Source organism: Arvicanthis niloticus, chromosome 5 (genome assembly GCF_011762505.2).
Source record: "Arvicanthis niloticus isolate mArvNil1 chromosome 5, mArvNil1.pat.X, whole genome shotgun sequence".
NCBI classification, from domain to species: domain Eukaryota; kingdom Metazoa; phylum Chordata; class Mammalia; order Rodentia; family Muridae; genus Arvicanthis; species Arvicanthis niloticus.
The window spans coordinates 10,835,962-10,862,307 of NC_047662.1; the positions used below are offsets into that span (position 1 = coordinate 10,835,962).

Below are 26,346 nucleotides of genomic sequence, written 5' to 3' on the forward strand. Positions count from 1 at the left end.
GTGGGAAGAAGCAAGGAGCTCATATTTGTCTGTGTGCCACCTGAGCAGGTCCCGCAGACCTGGAAGTTCTGTCCCAGATGGGCTAAGATGATTGAGGATTCTCCAGTGGCCTTCTCCTCCGAAGCTGTTGTCCTGCCCTTTGACCCCATTTTCACTAGACAGCATCACATTTGACCCACCTTGCCTGAGCTCCCTGTCCTGCGCCATCTGCCACCTCACCCCATTGCCATATCCTAACAACCTAAACAACCATGCTCATCTCAACTCAAACTGTCAACATTTGCTTTTATTTTCATTTTTCTCTGTATCTCACCAAATTGGGTGACTAGTTTTGAATCCAGAGAATATAAAGAAATGTTCAGCATGCCATCTTGTGATGCTTTTATCCTTGATATTAGCTGAGGATGGACTAGGTTCCTTTGGAGTCACTGATCATCACATTTGGATTCCCTGGCAGGACCTCAAATCAGCAGTGCCTGCAGCCTGGATTCACTGTAGAGGGCTGCTCTCTGCAGTGGTCTAGTCTGAGACTCTTAAGATTGTTAAGGACTTTAGAGTCACATGTCCCTTAATTAGTCATGTCTTTCTGTCCTAGGGAGTGAGGGATAAATTTCTCAACCCTCACCATGTTTTGTCCATATAGAATCCTAAATGGTCCATGGAACTGACCGCTCAAAGTTCACCACTAAGTGACAGATATTATGGATGTGGAAAATTCAGTGACACCTGATCACCCATTCTTAAGGAAGTCATCCCCTGACTTTCTTCTGCATACAGAACCATCTAGGACCCCATGTGGATGAGCAGGGTAGGGATAGAGTACTCTGGTCCTTCATTCCTTGGATTAGAGATATTTATTGTTAGGGAACCTATGACTCAAATGGTGTTTAAACCTTAAGGATCCCCAGACTAGGCATTGCAGCCTTCAGTCATCTACAGTGACTGTAGATGAAGAAGCCCATCTTCATCCATATCCAGGGATGACAGTAGCCCAAGTTGCTACATAGGACATTCCTTTTGTCTCTCCAGATTAAAACTATTAACAATTTGAGTGAGTGAGATACTGAAATAAAATAAAAGCAAATGTTGACATTAGATGTTGAGGTGAACATGAAAGCATGGTTGTTTAGGCTTGTAAGGTGAAGGCCAGTGGGACCGGGTGTTCAATGTTAGCTGGGGCAGAATAAGGAGATCTAGGCAAGAGTGCATCATATGTGATATTGTCTTTGTGAGAATGGAGTCAAAGAGCAGGACAGCAACTTCTGGAGGCAGAATACTAGAGAATCTTGTCCTTTAAAGAGCCCGTCTGAGAGAGGGCTTCTTGGTGTGCAGGACTGCTTGAGGAAGCATGCAGTAATAGCTGGAGGTGTCTTTCTTCCTATTCCCACAGTCATGGTAAGAGGATCCAATCTGTATTATAGAGTACAGAATGCTAAATAGTAAATGACAACTTTGTGGCTATCTCTCTAAGGAAGTACCTTTTGTATTTTTGTTTGTTTTGTTTTATTTGGTGGTTGGTTGGTTTGTTGGTTGGTTGGGTTTTGGTTTTTTTTTTTTTTTTTTTGTTTTGGTTTTTGTTTTTTTTTTTTTTTTTTTTTGAAAAAATAAAGACTATGCATAATCCCATGCTATCCTGGAATTCCTTATGTAGTCCAGGACAGCCTATAATACCTGGAGAGCTACCTACTGTACCTGATGATGCTGAAATTAAAGGTGTATTGCCACACCTGAAGAAAAGTTATGCCTAACAAGCCAGAACCCTGATATTGATCTCAGCACTATGACATAGTGATCTAAGAAAAGCATGGAAAGAAAGATCCCATGGGGAAGTGAAACCAGTGTCTGGGGTATTGAAGAAAAACAATCTGCATCCTGCTGGCTCCTCTATGTTCTGAGAGAACATTAAGAATGGGAACTACTCCTTCCAGTCTGGGCCAGAGCACTGAGCAGATCTTGGGTGGCAGCTCTGTCCCCAACCTCCAAGAATCCAGAGGAAGCAGGGATCCCAGGCGCTCGAACTCAGGCAGGATCTTAGGTAAGCAGACAGCAGGGCCCGCCCTAAACAGGGAGTAACTGGGAACCAAAAGGACCCAGGAAGTCACTCCCGGCCTGGAACACTGGTTCCTTCCAGTCTGGGCCCGAGCACTGAGCAGATCTTGGGTGGCAGCTCTGTCCCCAACCTCCAAGAACCCAGAGGAAGTAGGGATCCCAGGTGCTCTAACTTGGACAGTGTCTTAGAAACTAGTTCCCAGATCTGAGGCCTGGATCAGACCTCTGCCAGGTCTTCTGTTGTGTGGACCCCGGATTCCACCTGAGACATACTGGAAGGTCCACCCAATCCAGAGCCACAGAGGAACAAATGAACGCAGAGCTTCAGACAACATATCCTGAGATATTCTAGAGGAGACACTGCACCCAGAACAGCAGACACCTAGCTGGACTACTACCTTGGAGGCACCATATCCTGAGGCATCCTAGAGGTACCACTATAATCAGTACAGCTGGAAAAGATCACAGAGACATCTGGACCCTAGGAGATCAGACACAAGCTAGATAACTAGAAAGACAGGCTTCAGTCAGAGACAGCAAGTACAGGCAGCACTAGAGTTAACCAGATGGCAAAAGGCAAGAGCAAGAACTTAAGCAACAGAAACCAAAGTTACATGGCATCATCAGAACCCAGCTCCCCCATCAGAGCAAGCCCTGAACACCCATCACACCAGAAAAGCAGGAATTCAGAATTAAAATCACTTCTCATGATGATGATAGAGGGCTTTAAGAAAGACATAAATAACACTCTCAAAGAACTTAAGGAGAGCACTGGTAGACAGATAGAAACCCTTAAAGAGGAAACACAAAAATCCCTTAAGGAATTGCAAGAAAATGCAAACAAACGGGAGAAGGAATTAAACAGAAACCATGCAGGATCTAAAATGGAAGTAGAAACAATAAAGAAATCACAAAGGGACAATACCCTGGAGATAGAAAACCTAAAAAAAAGATCAGGAGTCATAGACACAAGTATCACCAACAGAATACAAGAGATGGAAGAGAGAATCTCATGTGCAGAAGATACCATGGAAAACATTGACACAACTGTCAAAGAAAATGCAAAATACAAAAAGCTACTAACCCAAAATATACAAGAAATCCAAGACACAATGAGAAGGCCAAACCTAAGGATAATAAGTATAGATGAGGGGGAAGACTCCCAACTTAAAGGACCAGTAAATATCCTCAACAAAATTATAGAGGAAAACTTCCCTTACCTAATGAAAGAGATGTCCATAAATATACAAGAAGCCTACAGAACTCCAAATAGTTTAGACCAGAAAGAAATACTTCCCGCCATATAATAGTCAAAACATCAAATGTACAAAACAAAGAAAAAAATACTAAAAGCAGTAAGGGAAAAAGGCAAAGTAACATATAAAGGCAGACCTATAAGAATTACACCAGACTTCTCACCAGAGACCATAAAAGCCAGAAGATCTGGACCGATATCATACAGACCCTAAGAGAACACAAATGCCAGCCCAGACTACTATACCCAGCAAAACTCTCAATCATTATTGATGGAGAAACCAAATATTCCATGACAAATCCAAATTCACACAGTATCTCAACACAAATCCAGCACTTCAAAGAATAATTGGTGGAAAACTCCAACACAAGGAGGGAAACTATAACCTAGAAAAAGCAAGAAACTAATCTTCCAAAAGCCTTAAAGAAGGTAGCTACACAAACATATCTCCACGGATGTTAGCCCAAAAGCTTGGATTGGTGAAGACTCAACCCACAGACCACATGAAGCTCATGAAGAAGGAAGACCAAGAGGGGATGCCTCAGTTCTACTTAGAACTAGAAACAAAAATGCTCAAGGGAGCAAATAGGGAAACAAAACATGGAACAGAAACTGAAGGAGGGGCCATCAGGAGACCATTCCACCTGGGTATTCACCCCATGTACAGTCACCTAATCTAAACACTGTTGTGATGGCTGGAAGTGCATAATGTGAGGAACATGATATAGCTGTCTCCTTAGAGGTCAGCCAAAGACTAACACACTCAGAGGACAATGTTCACAATTAACCACTGATATGATCAGGGGTTTCCCAATGGAGAACTCAGTGAGAGGACTGAAGGAGCAGAAAGGGTTATTGACCCCAGGTGGAAAGCAACAATACCAAACAACCAGAGCCCCCCAGGGTCTAAACCACCAGCCTGGGAACACATAGGGAGGGACCCAAGACTCCAGAGGTATATGTATGGGAGGATGGCCTTGTCGCACATAGGTGGGAGAGGGGTTTCTTGGTCCCATAAAAAAAAAAAAATGAACACACAGTGGGGGGGGGAATGATGTGAGGGTGGGGAGAGGATAGTGGGGGGGGTGGTAGGTGCGGTCACTGCCTCATAGAAGCATGAGGAGGGGGATGGGATAGGAGGTTTCTGGGTGGTGGGAGGAAGTAGGCTAAGAGGATAAAATCTGAAATGTAAATACTACAACCAATTTTAACAAGCGAGGAAAAAAAAGTCTTCAGAACCAACATCTTTAAAAAAAAAATGTCAGCCCCCTGGGGGTGGGAAATTTTTTTTTTCTTGATACTAAAACTTGTTCTGAGAATTGTATATTGCAGAATACACAGCCTTGGTGTATCTACTCATCAAGCATACTGAGCAGACCTGCCCAAACCTCTGATGTCCTGGAATTCCATCTGGATTCAGTGAAGACACAGCATTAGAGGCTTATCAACTTACTCTTCCCCTCAACCCCTCTTCTAAAATCTCAACGCCCTTAATCAGCTTGAAGAAGTTAAAGAAGAGTCAGCGCCCCTATTCCCTGAGCTTGGGGACTAATGTGGTTAATAATGGTCTGTCTTTCTAGGGACAAGTAGTGGTTTTGTTGGAACAGGGGGGATTAGCTAGGACTTATTGCATAGCCATAACCTATTGGTAGAAATCTGTATAATTATTATCAAGATGAAGTTATAATTTCTTAAATGGTACAAAATTTACTTTGATCTCAAATTTAAGGTTTTCATTGGTACGAGCCTCTTATTAATATAAAAATGAGATGAATATTGATACGCTCATGGGCATTGTGCCTGTATAACACATTTAGGAATACAATGCCTAGACCCAACCCTTTTTTAACCTTTTTAACTGATTTGGGACCCATAACCTATGAGTTAAGGGACTATAGCAAATTCATATTTTTGAGTTTATTGTTAGGGTGTTTCCCATATTTTATTTAGAAAGAGCTGAGAGGAGTGAACAGACAACAGTCCAGGTTACCTTACATGGATAGTTGGTTTTCAAAATATCAGAAGTCCATAGAACTGATGCTACAAATATTTATATATTAATGTTCATATTGATTAGAGACCTGTCTGCTCCTGACAGCTTCCTGTCGTGGATTCTAAGAAGAAATTGAGCATCCTTGGAGTTACTCCAGTTGTGTGGTAACAGCCACTAGGCAAGAATTGCCTCTCTCCAACTACAGACAAATTACTGTCCAGAAAAGGACACACATGCAGAATAGTCGACTGATTATATCTGCCTAGACAGAGTAATCAGTCCTTAATAATCCTGCATCACCAAGGTCTGTCAGATGATTCTGGGCCAGAAGGCTGAAGATTTGATGCTCCAACGTTCGGTAGTATAGGGGCTTTTCAGGTGTTCAGAGGTCTCTATAAATTGGCTAAGTTTTAGAAGCTATGCTTTGTGCTTCCCACAATTATAGTTAACTCAGTCATTCTGGATTTCTGATGGGGTTGAAAACTACAGCTATTTACCGTAAGAGAAAAGATTTGAGTGGATGGTCGTCAGCTGACATTCATCCTAAAGCCAGGTTCAGAACTAAATGTTTTAGTTAGGATAAATGACAGAGTTGCTGGTTAGTCAACAAAAGGATGGATGGGGTATTAGGACTATCTTGTACCTCACTGGTACAAATTGGCATAATTATGCTCTAATTGTATTTTGAGAGAAAAGTTTCATTTTAACAGGAAGGGTGATGTGTAGGAGAAGCTAAGGTAGGAGGAGTACTGAGAGGAAGAAAAGGAGTAAGAAGAGGAGAAGGAGGAGAGGAGAAGCTAGGTGATGAAAGAGAGAAAGGGGGGAGACAGGGAGGCAGATATTCATGTATCTCCACCAGTCAAAGATAGTTGTTATATCTAGGTCGGTTAGTGGGTTACACCTCTGATTGAACAATTCCAAACTTATAACGCTTATGATTAACATTATTTTAAAAAAATGTATAAATGCAAAAAGGAAAAGGGGGCATGGGATAGGGGTTTTCTAAGGGGGGGAATGGGGAAAGGGGATGGCATTTGAAGTGTAAATAAAATATCTAATAATAAAAAAAAAGAATGGGAACTAAAGGAACTGATAGGGAAAAGTGCATGAAAATGTCGAGGTGTAGCTAGGTATGAGCGATTCTCCTGCTTCATATTTTTTACCAGTCTCTACAGGCTCCTGGCAAACATCTGGCTAAACTATTATCTCCACAGAATTTCAGACCTACACTATGTAATTTCAAAAGACAAAAACAAAGAAAACAAAAAGCTAAATGATTATTCAGTGCTGGAGAGTTTCCAGTAGTTAGGAGCTCTGACTATTCTCCCAAAGGATCCCCAGCCACCATATTCATATGGTTGCTCACAACCACACAGATTTACAACTCTAGCCCCAGGGACCAGAGATGAAAACACTCAACCTCATAAAGCAAAATAAAAATTATGAATCTTTTAAAGGTAAATCAGTATCACCAGTAAAAGCTTATTCTTTTCTATTTTGTTAAGGTCGATTTTAGTTTTAACTTATGTACCTGTGTGTATCTGAATGGAAGGTGTGCCCATGAATGCAGTTGGCAGCAGAGACCAGAAGAGGAGATCGGTTCCCCTTGAGATGCAGTTATGGTTGTTGTGAGTCATCAACCTCGGTGTTGGGAACTGAACTTGAATCCTCTGAGCAGTGAGTAACCTTACCTACTCTCCAGCCCCAGGGTTTCCTTATTAAAAGTTCGATACCATCAAATAGAAAATGCTTGAATGATGTAGTAATAATAGGGTCATCTGGTTTTCCCAGGTGAGAAAAATCAGGATTGGATGTGCTAGCTCATGCCTGTAATACCAGCATTTTGGAAGCTAAAAGCAGAATAATCAGGAATCCCAGGCCAATTTCAGCTGCATAAGGATTCTGAAGACAGCCTGAATATATGATATCTTATTGCATGAAATAAACAAAACAATTATTTAGGACTGTTTGTATCTCCCTTGTTAGAATACTTAGCTAGCTCTGGGCAGTGGTGGCGCACACCTTTAATCCCAGCACTTGGGAGACAGAGGCAGGCTGATCTCTGAGTTCGAGGCCAGCCTGGTCTACAGCGTGAGTTCCAGGACAGCCAGGACTACACAGAGAATCCCTGTCTCAGGAAAAAAAATACTTAGCTAGCACTCAAGGAGCCATGGGTCTGATTTGCTGCAAGAAGCACTGAAGCACTGTATACACTGAGTGTGGTGGCCCTCAGCTAAAATTCTAATATTCAGGACCCAAAAGGAGGAGGTTCAGAAGTTCATGATCTTCCTTAGCAGCACAGTGAGTTTGAGATCAGCCTAGGAATCACCAGACACAGGCTCAAACCAGGGGAAACAGTTGGCCCTAGAGAGAGAGCTGAGTGATTAAGAGCACTGGCAGCTCTTGCAAAAGACCCAGATTCAGTGCCAGCACCTCAATGGTGGCTCATAACCATCTGTAACTCCATTCAGTTACAGGGTTATCTGGCCCTGTGCTCTGCACTCTTTCTGGCTCTGCAGACGTGTGGTACACTGACTGAAGGCAAACACATGTAGTTAAAATAAATACATAAAAAAGAAAAATTAAGTATTTCATAATACTTTGTTTTATAATCATAACAGTATAATTATATGACAATAATAATATGCACAATAAATATAATGTAACAATGCTATGATACTACATAATAAAAGAGGTGCTGACCTGTAGAAAGTGATGCCCATCCAAACCTCTCAATAAACGTTCGCTGCACCAAAAAGAAAAAAAAGAAAAATTGATGTCTATTAGCTCAGGCTGTCCTCAATCTTGTGTGTAGCTGAAGATGACTTTGAACAGACCTGTGTGGCATGTTCCCACCTCGGCCTTCTCAAACTGCCACAGCTGATGACTGACAGAACATCAGGCTCAGCCTTGAACTCCAGAACACATTCATAGTTGTGGGAATATTTGTCGCGGCCCGTACTGCCCGGCTTTGTGGGCCAAAATGTTGCTGCCTGCTCCGCTCCATGCTTGGCGGCCACTGTGTCTTGGCCCAAGCTGCTGCTCCGGTCCGAGGGTCAGAGGAGAGAGAGGGGGGGGGGATAAAGGGGAAGAGACACGAAGAATGGAGACAAGACAGAAAGTCTGATCAAGTCTCTTTTATTGAAGGGAATTCTGAGGTATTTATAGGCTTTTGCCACGTGCCTTGTAGGCGCCTGGATACCACATGCCTTGCAGGTGTTGATATGACGTAATCCTTACAGGCGTCTATAGCGTGGACAGCATGTGCACCTTACAAGCATGTATGGCATAGATAGCACGTGGACAGCACGTGAACTGCATGCCTTGCAGGCGTGACTACCACGTGCGCCTTGCAGCTGGGGGCAGTAAACAGCAAAACAAGCTATGTGGGATAAACAATATATTTATCAGAGTGTGCTTCAGCTGTTATAGGCTTTTGACAACCAAGTCTTTCATCAGGGTATATGGTTCCAGATGGCTGCAAAGTTGATCTAGCCACTTTGTACTAAAGACGGCTCCCAACAAATATTAACTCCCGGTTTATTTTTTTCTAAAGTTTTCTCTATATCAGGTCCATATTAAGCCCTGACTTAATTCGTACTCTGAACAATGTGGGTCACTTATGAATATAATTCAGCCAGCTGTGCTGGATCAAAACCGTAATCTTCTCAAGGAAGAAGAGGCAGGAGGATTGCTGAGAGTCCAATCACAGAAGTAAATTACAAATCAAGTATATAAAAATAAGCAAATAATTGAATGAATTTTTTAAAAGTTAATGAATCAATGTTGTGACAAGAATTCAACCACGGGGCCGGGCGGTGGTGGCGCACGCCTTTAATCCCAGCACTTGGGAGGCAGAGGCAGGCGGATTTCTGAGTTCGAGGCCAGCCTGGTCTACAGAGTGAGTTCCAGGACAGCCAGGGCTACACAGAGAAACCCTGTCTTGAAAAACAAAAAAAAAAAAAAAAAAAAAAAAAAACAAAAAAAAAGAGTGAGTTTGAGTCCAGCCTGGACTACATAGCCAGCTGTGGGCTACATAGTGAAACTCTGTATAAGTAGAAACAAGCTGCTAAAAGACAGACAGGACCCCCACTACATACATGCAGTATGCTCTATGCTTCAAAGTGGTATGACATAGCTAGGCTCCCCAAGCTTGGCTCTAAACTTTGGAAATAAAAAGTAAGCTGAATGTGGTAGTGAATTCTTTTACTCCTAGCACTTGGGAAGGCAGAAACAGGTAGATCTCTAACTTCAATGGCAGCCTGGTCGACAAGTCAGCTCCTGGACAACCAGGGCTGTTACCCAGAGACAGTCTTGAAAAATGATGAAAAGAAAGAGGGAGACAGACAGACAGACAGAGAAGCAATTTGCCCATTTCATAAATTCTTCCCTGTCTTTGCTAGACAAGATCAATTTATTGAAAGAAGAATATGGATTAATTCAGTATGTAGCTTATTTCCATCTTCTCTGAAAGGTGGTTAATATTGTTTCTGCTATAAGGAATGGGGCTCTGGTTTTTTTTTTTTCCTGGATGCTGCTTTCCAAAATTAGATGGGGATTAGAGTTTGGAACTGGATGGGACAATGGTGAACAAATGATTGAGAGAGGCTCCACATGCTGCCCATATGGGGAGTTTGCTTTTGAGACCACCAAATAGTGAGTGAAATAAAATTCAAGTCTTCATCATGGCCACCGTGGAGACAGATGCTTACTGTGAGGAGGTAAAAGCCTTGTGGTTTTTTTGTTTTGTTTTTTAGGTTTTTCAAGACAGGGTTTCTCTGTGTAGCCCTTCCTGTCCTGGAACTCACTCTGTATACCAGGCTGGCCTCAAACTCAGAAATCAGCCTGCTTCTGCCTCCCAAGTGCTAGAATTAAAGGCATGTGCCACCAGTGCTGGGAGTTAAAAGCCTTCTAAGAAAAACCCTGAAAATACATTCTCTCCTAAATTTTTCCCTAGGATTATCTCCCTATACTTTGGACTTTGAAGAGCCACCCATACTCCTGCAGCTGGCTGCACAGAGCATTGTGAGGAAGAAGTTGCTGACCATCTCTATCCTGCAGGACCTAAGAAGGAAGCTCTTACCACCGCTGTTCAAGGAGGCTGACACTCAGAGAAAAGCAAAGACAATTAAGATCCTGGTGGAATACTGGCCCTACCTTGGCCTTCTTGTTGGGTTGCTGATAAGACCAACTTCCAAGCTATACTAGATGGAGTTGGCCCATGGCTGAAACAGAAGTAAGCCCCAGGTAAGCCAAATACCAGGTAGGGAAATCTGGACTTAGAAGAATGAGGTAAAAGGTAAATCAGAGGCTTTGGGTGGTATCTTAGAGGCCTACAGGAGCCTGGAAAACTTTTGAGTCTTTGTAGCAAATTAAATATGAGATACAGGTTGGTGCAGATGTCCCTGTGTCTCCACCAGGTAATAGAAATAAGAGCTGACATGCCAGGAGGTGGTGGCACATACCTTTAATCCTAGTACTTGGGAGACAGAGGCAAGTATATCTCTGAAATTGAGGCCAGCCTAGTCTATAGAGCTATAGAGGCAGGGATACACACAGAGAAATCCTGTCTTAAAAACAAACATAAAGAAATAGAAGCTGGCAGAAATCCAAGGCAACTGAGTGGAGAGAAACAGGACTGGTCTCCAGATGCAGCTCATGCACAGTGCCCTTGCTTGGCAAGCTAGAGGTGGTTGTATTGGAGACCCAGCACCGAAGATCATGAGTATATAGAAGACAGCAAGACAGCAGAACAGGGGACAAATAGCATCAGAGATGATGAAAAAAGTGTAGTGTCTCAATTTCTCTTCAGACCCATCTCCTGTTTTATTCATAGGATGAGGAAGCTTCAGGTGGTTCCCTTGAAGAATGGATACCATGACTCCTGAGATTTTCAGGCCAGTGGAGACCAATGGGTAGAAACTATGCTTGAGAACCCATGAAGGAGGCAGTATATGAAAGTGTTTAGTGACCTTTCCTTTAAATCTTCTCAGCATGAAGATAAACACCAAACACATTTGTTGCAGTGGGCAAAGGACAGAGAGGGTTTCCTGCATCTGTGCTCTGAGAAGTTGATTGGATCATTAGAAGTAGCCAAGGAAAATAGCAGTAGTCCAAACTCCCTAATGTCTCCTTAACACCATCTTCTTTGTGCCATGAGAGCTAAGTGGTGGAAGAAGAGAATGAACAGGCTGAAGCACAAGAGCAGAAAGATGAGGCAGAGGTCCGAGTAAAACCAGCTTGTGCACCCACAAAATCTGCAGGAACAGAAGTGAGGGATGAAGGCCGGGACACTGGAACAAGTTGTTGGACTATAGGCTGCTATTGGTAAAAATTCTCAGTAGACCTGGAATGTCACCACCTCACTGAGATCACCTGCGAAAATGACTGCCTTTCTTACAAACAAAACAGTCCTGCTGGCCCTTTGTCCTGGACTTCTGGCATTCTGGACTAGTGCTGTTCTCTCTTGAGGCCAAGTGTAACTCAGGTAAAATAAATCTTCTTGCTGTCAGCTGAAGAATCAAACAAAGGTGCCCAAGGTCAGGAAGGTGATAAAAATTGTACAACCAGAGTTCATCAAGGAGTTGGAACTGAATACAGTGGGGAATCTGTCTGAATTGGCAAAACTTGTTCCTTGCCATCAGCAAGATAAAAAATCTTCACAAACTCATGCTAGTACACTATGCATCTTTGGAAGAAGTACTTACACACCCTTAGTGGAGAGGAATGTCACCGAGATGATTTCTCTGTTCCCAAAACACAGCTATTTCCAGCATCTCACTATTGATGTCTATTTTCTCAAAGACCACATGAATGAGTTGTTCAGGTAAGAAAGGATGAAGAGCTGTTGCTGTTACCAGAGCAAACCTCTTTTTTCTACATAAGAGAGTAGTGGGTACTAATATCTGCAGGCCACTGTATATTATACAATGAACATGGAAGCATGATCTTGTTCCATGTTAACTGAATCAGGGCTCACCCACAAAGCTGAGCAATGAAGTGAGGTAGATTATTTGGAGAGAGCTACCATGGTAGAAGACCAACCAGTTTTGTGAGTCCTATTTAGTGAGTTTTCCTCCACAGCAATCCTATCTGATCTAATGTGGAGGAATGGGGAAGAGAAGAGGCCACTGCATAGGGGGGGGCTCAGATCTGCACAGTTTCCCAGGTGAGCTCTGTGTTTCCATTAGGTCTGGGAGAACAGGCCCTTGTTTTCCCCTAATTCCTAAACAGTATATAACTCTTTTGAGACCAAGGCTGGTCTAAGGGGATCAGGGAATGCAAAGGCTGGGGTTGAATGGTCAGAGGTAGGCTATAACAAGGAAGAAGGCTTTAGACATGAAAATTACTCTGGGCTAGGACAGAGAATTTGACTCAGATATTTTGGTCATCCTGATAAGCCCTTAGAAACAGTAATCATGGGAGTGTTCACAAAATTTTGTTTATTGCCTTGCTTGTTTTTTGACTATTTGTGCTTATTGTCTTGCTTGTTCTTTGACTGTTTGCATCCATTGTATTGCTAGTTCCTCAACCTAGAACTGACCTGAATACTTGCACATAATTAAAATGGTATAAAAGCAAAAACAGGAGGAGGGATGGGATAGAGGGTTCTAGGGAAGGGAAATGGGGAAAGAGGATGGCACCTGACATGTAAATAAATACAATATCCAATTTAAAAAGAGTGAAACCCTGTCTTGGAAAAACCAAAAAAAAAAAAAAAAGAGTAAAGAGGTAAAGGAATTTATAACGGGGAGTCAATGGTTCTTTATAAAGTATCTTGATATATGCTCATATAGATTCCAACCTTCCTCTTTCTGTAGGCCCTCTTAGCCTACTGGATAACCCTAGGCTTTGCTTGTCACTAAAGACTAGGATAGGTAGCTAGGGAATAAGCCAGTCCCACAAAGAAGGTAATACCCACATGCTACAGTGGTGTAGCTTGGGTAAGCCAACAGGCTATGCTGGATGCCTTCCCAAGATCTCTCTGACCCCAGCAATGTGATCTCTCCCTAGGTGTCTTGAGGCTTCCTTGGTGTCCCTGACCATTATGGTGTCCCTGACCATTGCTCTGTGCCAGATCTCTCAATCAGAGTTGGAGTCATTTGCCCAGCATTGGAACTATGGTCAGCTTAAACATCTATGACCTGGCCCACTTGGGTCAGTCAATGGGGTCTGCAAGAGAGAGAGTGAGGATGGAGGGGCAAGAAGAATGGAGACAAGCCACGGTGTCTGATCAAGTCCCCAGGCCCAAGTCTCATTTATTGAAAGGCAATTATGGGTATATAAGCACAAGCAGGGGAGTGCAGCTGGAGACACTCAACCACAAGAGCCTTACAGCTGGGGACACTAAACAACAAATCCAAGATATGTCTGAGAAAAACAAGATTTTACCAGAATGTGCTCAGCTGTCATAGGCTGCTTACAAAAACATCATGCTAGAAAAACAAGTCTCTTGTCAGGGTGGGAAAATATCAATCTTCAAATATATGGCCTGAGATGTCTGCAAAGACGACAGTCGCTTTTTGACTAAAAGTTGGCTCCCAAAATATCTATGCGTAAAAGGTTTCTCTTTAACTACATTGAATATCACACCTCTCAAATTCTTTTTAGAAAGTATTACAGATACTCTGCAGACTCTGGAATTAGAAGACTGTAGGGTGAATGACTCTCACTTCAGTATCTTTCTGCCTGCCCTGACCCAATGCACCCATCTCACTAGCATCAATTTTTATGACAATAAAATCTCTATGGATGCTCTGAAGGACCTTGTGTACCATACCGCCAACATGACCAGCTGACCATGGAACTGTACTCTGCTCCAGTAGAGGTCTATAATGAGTGGAGGTATGTTCAAGTAGAGATATTTTCTCAGCATTATTGTAAGCTCATGCACACACTCATGGCTCTAAGGCAGCCCAAGTCAATCTGCTTTGGTACCTATTCCTGTTCTGACTGTGATACACGTTGTATCTTTGAAAAGAAGGTCACATTTTGTGAATGCTTGGAGGAACAACAGGAATATTCCTTCTGAATACTAAGAAATGAATGCCTAGGGACTCATCCATGGGACCCAGAACACATGGCTTTGGAATATTTTTCACTGTGACAACCCAAAGATGGAGGTGAACCAGAGGCAGAGAGATATGGGCCCCCACCCCCATTATCCATCCTGTTTTCTTTGTAATGTCTTCTCACTTGTCCCCTTCCCTGTTTTTATCATCTCTCATACACTGATTGTGCTGAGATAAAATCCCTACAGTTTTCAAAATTCTTTTGCTGTTCAAGGGCAGGTCAATACTGTTGACCTTAGTCAAAAGATGAGTTCTTCGTTCTCCTAGTCAAAGCTTCTCCCTTAATCTGAAATTACCAATGGAACAATCTTCTTTCCCAAGGACTTCCAAAGATTCTGGAATACACATGTTCTGTGTCTCTAACAAGTCACTTGAGTTCTGGCTTTCATTTTTCCGAGCCCAGTAGTGACCTCTATTGATTTACTGCCAACAAAAACAATGTGACCTCCAGGTTATAACCGCATAATCCATGATAATCTAGACATCTCTTACTAAGAATAGTAGTCCTCATTTCTATGAGTGGAAGTTTCTATGTTTCTATGGGTGTTTCTCCACTCTGTGTTTTTATGAGCTCAGAACAATGTTGTGCAAATCATCTAGCGAGATATTACCAATGTCAGAGATCTCAGTGGGGCCAGGGTAACCTCACAGGTAAGCTGTGTGTTTCAGCAGCTTCTTCAGGCTATATATGGACAGGAAGTTCTTACAAAATTGACCTCGGTGAACTGGGAGCACTGGATCAGTGCAGGTAGGGGGGCACTGATTTGGAACTCCATGATCCTTCAATTTTAGGGTCTGCAGTGTAGCTTTCAGTCTTTCTAGAAGTGGATGACTTAAATCTAAAAAGATGACGCCACTCAGGTCCATGTGTTTGAGCTGATGGATACTTGGACAGTGGCACAGATAACTCATATCTGACTCTGACAGCATACTCCAAGTGATTGCCATGGTCTCTAAGGGACTCTCTAAGCACCTGGGAATGGGAACAGGAGTTGATCTCAGGAAATTTCAAGATAATGGTAAGGAGAAAGCTTAGTTAGGGTTTTACTGCTATGAAAAGACACCATGACCAAGGCACTCCATTGTAAGGACAATATTTAATTGGGGCTGGCTTACAGGTTCAGATGTTCAGTCTATTATCAAGGTTGGAACATGGCAGCATCCAGGCAGGCATGGTGCAGGCAGAGCTGAGAGTTCTACATCTTCATCTGAAGGCTGCTAGTAGAATACTAGCTTCTGGGAAGCAAGAAAAAGGACATTAAAGCCCACACCCACAGTAACACACCTCTCTAACAGGGCCACACCCCCTAATAGTGTCACTCACTGGGCCAAGCATTTGCAAACCATCACATTCTATTCTCTGATGCCATAGACTTGTTCAAATATGTGAGTCTACAGGGTCATACCTAAACATAGACTAATGCAAAATACATTTATTCTAACTTTAAAAAGTCCTTATAGTCTACAGAAGTCTCAACAGTGTTAAAAGTCTAAATTTCAAAGTCTCTTCTGAGATTCATCAAATCACTTAGCTGTAAGCCCCAAAGCAAGACAGGAAACCAGCTGGACAAATTCCAAAATCTGCATCTCCATGTCTGATGTCAAAGCAATCCTTAGATCACCAAATCATTTTTCACCTTGTTGACTGCAACAAACTACTTTTTCTTTTTTTAAAGATTTATTTATATATTGATTGATTTGATTGATTGATTGATTTAATGTATGTGAGTACACTGTGGCTCTTCAGACACACCAGATGAGGGCATCAGATCCCATTACAGATGGTTGTGAGCCACCATGTGATTGTGAAAAATTGAACTCAAGACGTCTGGAAGAGCAGTCAGTGCTCTTAACCACTGAGCCATCTCTCCAGCCCCCAACAAACTACTTTCTTTTTGGCTGGTTCCACTTCCTGTTAGCAGCTTTCCTCAACAGATATCTCATAGCTCTGGCATCTCCAACATCTTGGGACTTATAAGGCAACTTTGTTGGGAGCTGACTTTAAGCAGAAAGCAGCTATCAACTTTGCAGCCATCTTGAGCCATATACCCTGACATGAGACTTGTTTTTCAACAGCCTACAACAGCTGAAGCACACTCTGATATCCCACATATTTTGTTTTGCTGTTTACTGCCTGGAGCTGCAAGGCACATGTGGTATCCATGCCTGCAAGACATGTGTTTCACGTGCTATCCACGTGCTATCCATGACATACATGCCTGTAAGGCGCACTAGGTATCCAAGCCTGCAAGGCATATGGTTCACATGCTATCGATGCAATAAAGGCCTGTAAGTCTTACATCATATCCACACCTGCAAGGCACGTGATATTCACGAGCCTACAAGGCAAGTGGCAAAAGCCTATAAATACCTCAGATTTCCCTTCAATATGAGAAACAATAAGAGAATACAGGAGACCAAAGACTATGGGAGACAATGAGAGAGACAATACAGGAGAGAGAGAGATACAATAAACGAGACTTGAGACTTGATCAGACCCTCTGTCTTGTCTCCATTCTTCGAGTCTCTCCCCCTTCTCTCTCTCTCTCCTCTCTCTCTCTCTCTCTCTCTCTCTCTCTCTCTCTCTCTCTCTCTCTCTTAACACTGACCCGCAGACCAGAGTGGCAGCTTGGGCCAGGAAACAGTGGCCGCCAAGTGTGCAGTGGAGAGGGCCGCAACACAACTTCAATGTTACAGCTTCTTGTTCCAGTGTCTGAGATCCACACATGATCTGGGCTCTTCCAAAGGGCTGGCATCACTTCTCCAGCTCTGCCCGCTGTAGCACTGTAGACTCTGGTTAATGTACTCCACTGCTGCTTGCTGGGACTGGAACATGGCCCCCTTGTTCTATTACATTACCACCAGCTGTCTGTTTTCCAACTCCTTCACTGCCTAAGCTTGGCTGTCCTGTAACATGCTCTTTAGACTGACTTTGAACTCAGAGATCTGCATGCTTCTTTCTGTTGCAGGGGGTATTAGCAAAGTGTCTGAGAGGCTTCCTGGCTCTGCAGCCAAGTTCCCACACTAAGCCCATTTTGTCTCAGCAAGCTCTCTGATGAGGCTGGAGCTCCTGAGCTGGTTCTGCTGAGCTACTCTCTCTAGCTTGCCCCCATAGCCAACAGTCACTGTGCTTCTAGCTTTGCTTCGCTTGTCCCTGGAGCCACAAGTTCCTTCACAGCCATAACCACCCAGTTGTCCATGGACCCACCTTCCAGTAACCCAGTAAATCAAATTTCTAGATGCTTAAAGTAAACCAATGGATTTATATATAGCAATAAACTCTCAAGACACAAGATGCCCACACAACTTAGAAAGTTATTCTGATTTTCCTAACCTTTAGTTTTCATATCTACCCATTTACTTGAAACCATGGGGTCCACTGCCATTTCGCCTTCCTACTCTCCCGTTTCTCCCTGTGCACCTGTCCCTCTTCCACCCTTAACTCCAATTCCCTTTTTCCTGTCTAATTACAGACCTCCCACTGCAAATATATTGGTCAGAGAAATTTCTGCCACATCTTTCTTAACCACTGGGATTAAAGCTGTGATCACCAAGCCTGGGTTTAAGTTTTTCCTTCACCTAGAACTTGTTGTGTTCTAGACTGGTTTTGAAACCAGAGATCTGCTGGTCTTTGCCTCCTGGTTTATACTACCTTGCTTGGACTTAAACTGAGTTGGGTGGGAGCTTGACTCAAGGTCACCACTCCCTTAATTCAATTTACTATCCTTGAACACAGGATTCAGTTCCATTTTACTTCCTGGTGCCCCTTTAATACTTGAACCCTGGATTTTATATTTTTCCTTTCTCAGTTTGCTATGCTTGTCTACAATACTCTTCATAAGCCTTAATCAAAGAACAAAGTCTATGACGGGATTCATCAGGACCTGTCTGGGAAATTGTGGGAAAAAACATGAGGGGTAGTCTGGTGGTTGGGACAAAATCCCAAGGGCCAGTGACAGGGTTCCGGGCGGCAGAGGGTCCCACATTGACACAGCCACTGTGGGCGGGCAGGCCTGTGGCTGCATCAGGAAGGTTCAGAGTTCCAAAGGCTGGGAACCTGGTAGCAGGCCCAGGAGACACATGGAGTCCAGTTTTCCAAAGCTTTTATTGTTCATCGCATGTTGAATGGGTGTAGATGGTTCGAGCTCCCCCAGGGGAGCCTGGCTTTTATAGGGAGGGGAAAGGGGAAGGGAATAACTTAATTAGGTACCACCCCGGCCTTTAGATAACTCATTAATATTTTAATCTCTGGGGGCGAAGACCATTAATCACACCCTCTACCTGTACCCTACAGGTGACTGAAGGGTGCAGGTTGAATGGAGATCAGACCTCATGTCAGGGGCCTGGGTTCTGGGGGCGTGGCTGAACACCCACAACCCAAGAACCAGGATACCCTTCCACAGCCTGACAGGCAATAGCAACAAAAAGCCCTAGAGAAGATGCCAAGGGGAGGTCTGGAATCCTGGAGGTGTGAACAGGGTGAGGGGAGGACTGGCTGAACACCTGTGCATCTCATAGCTCTATTAATCCCCTCTTCATCTTCAGTCAGTGACCACTGGGAGACAGGACTGAGATCCACCCTCAGGCAGCTTCTCGGGATAGCAAATCATCCCAAAATGGCCCACAGACAATTCTTCTTGATTTCTTAGATGAATATATTGAAGATCTCGTGTTGAGCCAGTTTTGTGAATGGAGTCGATTACATGCTACCCTTGGATGTTTCAAAAACAAAAACATGTTGGGCAGTGGTGGCACATGCCTTTAATCCCAGCACTTGGGAGGCAGAGGCAGGCGCGGATCTCTGAGTTCGAGGCCAGTCTGGTCTAAAAAGAGTGAGTTTCAGGAAAGCCAGGGCTACACAGAGAAACCCTGTCCAAAAAAAAAGAAAGAAAGAAAGAAAGAAAGAAAGAAAGAAAGAAAGAAAGAAAGAAAGAAAGAAGAAACCAGGCATGTAGGCTTGGCACTCAGCAGGCGGAGACAGTCAGATTACTCTGTTTATAGCCAGCTTGATCCACATAAAGAGTTCCCCATAAAGCCAATTTATCAAGCCATACCAAGTCTCCAACAAAATACATGAATTGCTGACAAAATTATTAAAATTCCTGATTTAATCATGTGCACCCAGTAAGACAGGTCAATGATAAAGTCTTACTCTGTCGCATATGGTATCCAAGCCTGCAAGGCGCACAGTGCACTTGCTATCTAAGCTATAGACACCTGTAAGGCTTACATCATATCCACACCTGCAAGGCACGTGGTATTCATGTGCTTACAAGGCACATGGCAAAAGCCTATAAATACCCCAGATTTCCCTTCAATAGAGAGAATACTGGAGACAATGAGGGAGGGACAATGAGGGGGAGACAATGAGAGAGACACAATAAACAAGACTTGAGACTTGATCAGAACCTCTGTCTTGTCTCCATTCTTCGAGTCTCTTCTCCTTTATCCTCTCTCTCTCTCTCTCTCTCTCTCTCTCTCTCTCTCTCTCTCTCTCTCTCTCTCTCGGAAACAGTGGCTGCCAAGCATGGAGTGGAGAGGACCTCATCATATATGGCTGGAGCTGAGGATCTCTCCAAGTGTGTTCCCAGGCTGGCTGCTTAGACCCTAGGAGCTCTGGTTGGTTGGTATTGTCTCTTTCCCCATGGGGCCACAAACCCCTTCAGCTCCTTCATTCTTCTCTCTAATTCCTCCATTGGGGACCCCATGCTCAGTTCAATAGTTGGCTGCCAGCAACCTCCTCTGTATAGGCAGCCTCTGGCAGAGCCTCTCAGGAGACAGCTATATTTACACTCAGAAAACACACACTAGAAAACCCTCACACATTTGAGTATGTAAGCACACACTGAACAATTCAATCAGTAGACTCTTCACTTTCTAATTTACTATTTTTGAGTTCACACAATCAACTATGATTCAATAAATCTACCACAAGAAGAACCAATCACAAAGATCCAGAAGATGGAATCTTGTGCTTAGGGGTGGGGCTACATGGGTTGGGTGTGCTATAAAAGAGTTAAGACACTCAGAGTTCTGGAAACTACAGTCTTTGCCTGACCTCACTGGGAATAGGACCTCTCTCACCAGTATCCTGATCAGGTAAGTCACTTGTCACTCTCCTCTATCAGGAGGCCTCTCACAGTCTGGACAGGCATATTACTAACTCAACTACATTTCAAGATGCTGGATTTAAAATAAAATAGGGCAAATTCATATATATATATGTGTGTATGTATCGAAAATGATGGTGATGAAAATGATAATTTGCTTCTATTGGGTTTGGTGTTAATGAGAAATTCACATTGCACTGGAATTTTCATGTTAATAGGTTCATTTGAGTACTATTAGGAGATGTGGTCTTGTCCCTTCTTCTAACCACATGGGAGCCAGTCTTCCCCTAATGGTCTTCAAATGAAGACATAGAATTCTCAGCTCCTCCTGCACCATGCCTGGCTGGACACTGCCATTCTCCCATCATAATGATAATGGATGGAAACTCTAAAGCTATAAGCTAGAACAAATTGAATGTTTCCATAACAGTTGCCTTGGTCATGGTTTCTATTCACAGCAGTAAAACCCTAAGACCCTAAATAGCTACCGAGGACTCGAGTATTGTTGTCATAGGCCTAAGCTTTTGTTTGGAAGAGTGTGGGTTTTTTGGACTTTGCATCTGGAAAGTCATGGAATGCCTTAAGTGGGGCTTAATGGGCTGTCCTAGTAGGAATATGGAAGAGTTGGTTGTTGAGAGTGATTTGAACTGTGCAGACCTGCCATAAGAGGTTTCAGTGGAGAAGAATTTTAGTATGTGGCCTAGTGATCATTTTTGTGGTATTTTGGTGAAGAATGTGGCTGCCTTTTGCCCTTGTCTGAAGAGTCTGCCTGAGGCTAAGGCTAAGGTGAAGAGAATCAGATTAATTGCATTGACAAAGGAAGTCTCAGCAAAGGCCAGCATAGACTTTGTCCTCTGGCTTACTATCACAAAGAGCATTTTTATCAAATATAGCAAGCTTAGAAAGGAAAACCACAAAATATATAGTTTAGGTAATAATAAAGGGGCACCAGGACATGGAATAGAATTTAATCCTGTGCTTAGGAGATTAAGAGAAAGTGGTGATCTCAGAGCAAGATCCCACCCAGCTAAACTTATTTTTTGTGTTTGCAGTCAAACAAGGAGTAGTTTGGACTTTTAATCTGGAAAGAAATATAATCTAGAAATGGAGGGCACATGTGTAATCCAGATTTTGAGGCTGGAAGACACACTCTTTTGATCCAGATCTTTAGGAATAGTGACCATGAAAAAACTAGGCTCAGGCATTGTGGTATATATCTTTAATTCCAGGAGACAAACCCAGCCATATTCAAACCACCACAAACCCTACAACCAAACCATTTCCTATCATATGTTATTTGAAATCTACTACTCAGGAGAAGCATGAAAGTATAATATGTAGCTTAACTTTCCCCAGAATCCTCCTTACTCCTCCTCCAAAATGCTGATATTAGAGGCTCCTACTACCACACCTGGCAGCTATGCAGTATTTTACAAGTAAAGTGCACTAGCCAGGTGTTGTTGCTAAAACAGAGTATTCTAATCCTCCCAGTGGCAGTTAGGACCATGGCGAGGGGGTGCAAGCCTAGGCTACAAAATGAGTTCCATTCAGGTTTTGAACTGTGCCCAATTTCACTGTAGCCTCCACTCTAGGCAACAACATATTTTAAAAAGGAAACAAATCTAGATGGTTTTCCTAAAGTCATTCTTTTCCCAGACCTCAATGAACATGGGAAATCCCCTTCCTTGTAGCCCCCTACACTGGCTTCTCCACCTCAGACTCACAGTCTTTCTGGATGCTCTCATTCAGTCATGGCTGCTTTGAGGACCCATGAGGTTTGGCTTTACATTTCAGACAGAGTCTTTCAGACACTTAGGCACCTTTTTTTTTCCTTCCTTCCTGCCTTCCTTCCTTTCTTTCTACATTTCTTTCTTTTGTTTTTAGTTTTCCATACAAGGTTTTTTTGTATATCATTAGTTGTCCTAGAACTAGCTCTGTAGACTAAGCTGGCCTCAAACTAACAGAGATCTCCTTGCCTCTGCCTTCTGAGTGCTTAGAATAAAGGTATGTGCTACCACTACACAATGGCAATGCCATTCCTTGAGGAACTCCAAATATGATCAGTGCATGCTTTGTCACATAAAAGATGCTGATCAGACTGCTTGCCCCTGACCAACCTTTTCAAAAGGGAATAAGATTCAGAGGAGCAAGGACAAGTGGTTGTTACCTCATGTGCCAATGGTTAGTTTGTGCACTGCTGCAGATTCTTGTGAGAGACCCTATATGCAGAGAGTGATAAGGGTTTGGCTTTGTGACCACCAGATTTTACAACAGGACATGCTGAGTTCCACACTGTGGCCAAAGCAGGGACTCTGGCACTTTGGTGATTCCTTGGTACACGGATTTACAGATTCCCAAGACATATCTTGAAAACTGGATTTCTGAATGCTTCAACAGGTCCATTCTGACTGAAGATTCATCAAGATGAGCTTCCAGGTCCCACCCACACTCCAGAGCTTGGCAGTACAGAGCTTGTTGAAGAATGAAGCCTTGGCCATGTCTGCTCTGCAGAAGCTGCCGAGAGTGTTCTTCCCACCACTCTTCAAGGCAGCCTTCATTGGCAGACACACAAAGATACTGAAGGCAATGGTAGCAGCCTGGCCCTTTCCCTGCCTCCCTGTGGGGGCACTGATGAAATTCCATGACATGATGATATTGCAAGCTGTGCTGGATGGTGTAGACATGCAGCTGACAGGAAATTTTCACCCAAGGTAAGTAATAACCATGTAATGCCAAAAGGCTTATATTTATGTGTAGGGAGGAGGACATCTGGGTTCATGAAGAATAAGGGTCAAAGGTGTATCAGAGGCTTCTGTTGGCATCATCTTAAAGAGTCCTGGGCAGCTGTTGAGTCCTTGTATCAAATGTCCATTAAGTATGCAGTACACCTTGGAACCCATGTAGCTACATGACCCTGTATCTCTACCAAGTAATAGATGTAGGAACAGCAGAAGTCCAGAGTAACAAATGGTGGAAGCAGGGCAGATCTCCAAATGCAGTTAAGGCCCTTGCCCAGCAGGCTTGAGTTGCTATATGGAGACCCAGCACTGGAAACTTAAATCTGTGGAGGACAGACAGACAGAGTAGAAAAGCTAGCAGCTAACAAGAAAGTTGTCTAGAAAAAGCTGTCTAATGGCTAATCCTCCTTACACTTCTACCTGTTTTACCCACAGAAGACAGAAGCTTCAAGTGCTAGACCTTAGGAATGTGCACCATGACTTCTGGGATGTTTCAGCTGGACCAGTTGATGGAGACCGCTCAGCAGAGACTGTGTGTGAAAAGCAAATACCAACACGCCCTCATCGATATGCACTGAGGCAACGTCTGAAGGTGGTCACTGACCTTCACCTTGAGTTTGATCTGGATGAATACCAAACTTATCTCTTGCAGTGGGCACAGGAGAGAAGAGGTTCACTGCACCTATGCTGTGTGAAGATGCAGATAAGGGGATTGTCTATGTCCACAGTCAAGAAGGTCTTCAAGATTTTCCAGCCAGAGTGCATTGAGGAGTTAGAACTGAATACAGGGTGGACTCTGTCCACATTGGCAGGCTTTGCACCTTGCCTGGGTCAGATGAAACATCTTCGTAAACTCCTTCTAACAGTAGTCCATGAGAATCTCTTTAATTTTCTAATTACGTCAACAGACACACAGGAGAAGAGAGTCACCAAGTTCATTTCTCAGTTCTCCAAATTCAACTGTCTCCAGCATCTCAATATGATTGGTGTCTACTTTCTTGAGGACCGCCTGGATGAATTGTTTCGGTAAGGAAGGAAGAAGAGCTCTTTTTGATTCTACAGCAAATGTTCCTTGTTTCCCATACAGATGAGTGGCCATTGTAGATTTAGCAATAATGAACAAGTCTTATCATGATGGCCACTGTTAACAACCTAGAATGGTGTGACCTGAGTGGAAGACTCCAACAGGCTGCACTGGATGCTCACTGCCATCCCACAGGGACACTGACCCCAGATATGTGGTTTCCCCTGCTCTAGGTTAGCCCTGTCACTCTATGCCAAACTGATCTCACTGTCTCTCTTCAGGTGTCTGAAGACCCCATTGGAGTTCCTGTCCATTACTCTCTGCAAGTTCTCACAATCAGACTTGGAGTCCTTTGCCCAGTGTCAGAGCCTCCATCATCTCAAACATCTGCATTTAGCAGGCATCATTTTGTGTGATCTGAGTCTTGTGCCTCTCAGAATTCTCCTAGAAAAAGTCACAGACACTCTGAAGACCCTGCAATTAGAACATTGTAGAATGACAGACTCTCAGCTCAGTGCACTTTTCCCTGCCCTGAGTCAGTGCTCTCAGCTCATTGAGTTCAACTTCTATGACAATGACATCTCCATGGCTGTCCTAAGGAACTTTCTGCATCACACAGCCAACCTAAAGCAGCTGAATGTCGAGTTTTACCCTGCCCCTCTGGAATGCTATGAAACTGGTTCTGTCATCAGAGCAGAGACATTTTTCCAGCTTTCTTCTGAGCTTATGAACACACTTTGTACTTTAAGGCAGCCCCAGTTTGTCTCCTTTGCCTCTCAGATATGCCTTCAGTGTTCATGGCGCTGTATCTATAACATGGAGACCAGACTTTGCCATTGTTGGCAGTAAATAGGAGAAGGTTGCTTTTGGTTACTAAGAAATGAAACTCTAGGGACAAGTCTATGACCAAGGGGCTCCTGAACACATGCCTTCTTATATTATTCAATGTGTTGGAAACAAATAGGCTGACTTTGACATCTAGAGAGTGGAAATATGAGGAGAAAAAACTAATGGAATCATACAGCTGTGCATTTCAATATGTGGATCTGTCCAAGACTAGATGTTCAACCAGTCACTTCTGTATTTAATTCTCAAATGGACTATAATTGTATTAAATCAGTAATCATGGTTAGTTAAATAAATACATAAGTAAATAAATAAATTAATTAATACCTGTTATTAAAACTCTAGGTGGAGGTGGCTCAGTAGATAACAGCACTGCCTTCTCCTACCAGACACCTGAGTGTGATTCCTGACATCCACCAGGCATCTCACAGCCATCTGTAAATATAGTTCCAGAGGCTCTGTCTCTGATATGCTCTCTGGCCTCCTCAAGAACTAGACAAATGCTTGGTACACAAATATAGCATGCTGACATAATCCTCATACAAATTAATTAAATAACAAAAACAAGAAGAGGAACCTTGTAGACTTGTAATAGGTCAGGGTAATATCCCTGATAAATCCCAGTGTTCTTTTGTGTTGAGAACTGCATTGGCCCACGTTTGGGCTCCAAAAAAATGTTGGGGCCTAGGCTGCCCCACTTTGGGTGGCCTAAAATGTTGTGGCCCTCTCCACTCTGCGCTTGGCAGCCAGTGTATCCCAGCCCAAGCGGCTGCTCTGGTCCCCGAGGGTCAGAGTTCAGCATGAGAGAGAGTGAGAATGGACTCGAAGAATGGAGACCAGACAGAGTGTGTTTCAATCCCGTTTATTCTTCAGTCTCTCTTCCTAGTCCAAGTCCCAAGTCTTGAGTTCCTAGTTCCTAGTTCCCAGTTGTACTCCTCCTAGTTCCTAGTTGTACTCAATCTGTTCTCTTCCGAGTGTCTAATGTCTACTCCTACTCCTAGTGTCTGAATCTCTGTTACTCCAAATTGTTCTCTGCCTTTTATATGTCTCACTTCTGAGCCATGCATTTAGGTCACGCCTTTAAGTCATGCCCTTGGTTCTTCTCTCTAAATCTGATCTCTAAGTCACACCTTTAATCTCACACACCCAAGGAAAGTCCTGGGTATCTAAAGCAAGATGTTATCACAGTGTGCTCAGCTGTTGTAGGCTATTGTAATCCAAGTCTCATGTCAGGGTATATGGCTCAAGATGGCTGCAAAG

General features: G+C 43.3%; 1 protein-coding gene and 1 pseudogene across 1 annotated transcript; both read left to right on the plus strand.

Moving 5' to 3' along the window:
- The first annotated feature begins 6,702 nt into the window (after nt 1-6,702).
- On the plus strand, nt 6,703-14,328 carry LOC117708380 (preferentially expressed antigen in melanoma-like protein 7; annotated as a pseudogene).
- Nucleotides 14,329-22,878: 8,550 nt separating this feature from the next.
- On the plus strand, nt 22,879-25,089 carry LOC117709489 (preferentially expressed antigen in melanoma-like protein 7). The gene is made up of 3 exons (XM_034503889.2): nt 22,879-23,189; nt 23,652-24,242; nt 24,522-25,089. Exons 1-3 carry the CDS (start codon nt 22,903-22,905, stop codon nt 25,087-25,089), a joined length of 1,446 nt encoding a protein of 481 aa, XP_034359780.2. The 5' UTR covers nt 22,879-22,902.
- The last annotated feature ends 1,257 nt before the right edge of the window (nt 25,090-26,346 follow it).

What these genes read in the sequence shown, in the direction of transcription:
- LOC117709489 (XM_034503889.2), top strand. Translation starts at nt 22,903, where the DNA reads ATGAGCTTCCAGGTCCCACCCACACTCCAGAGCTTGGCAGTACAGAGC. An exon ending in ACAGGAAATTTTCACCCAAG is followed by an intron (nt 23,190 to 23,651) that starts GTAAGTAATAAC and finishes TTTTACCCACAG; the next exon opens with AAGACAGAAGCTTCAAGTGC. An exon ending in CGCCTGGATGAATTGTTTCG is followed by an intron (nt 24,243 to 24,521) that starts GTAAGGAAGGAA and finishes GTCTCTCTTCAG; the next exon opens with GTGTCTGAAGACCCCATTGG.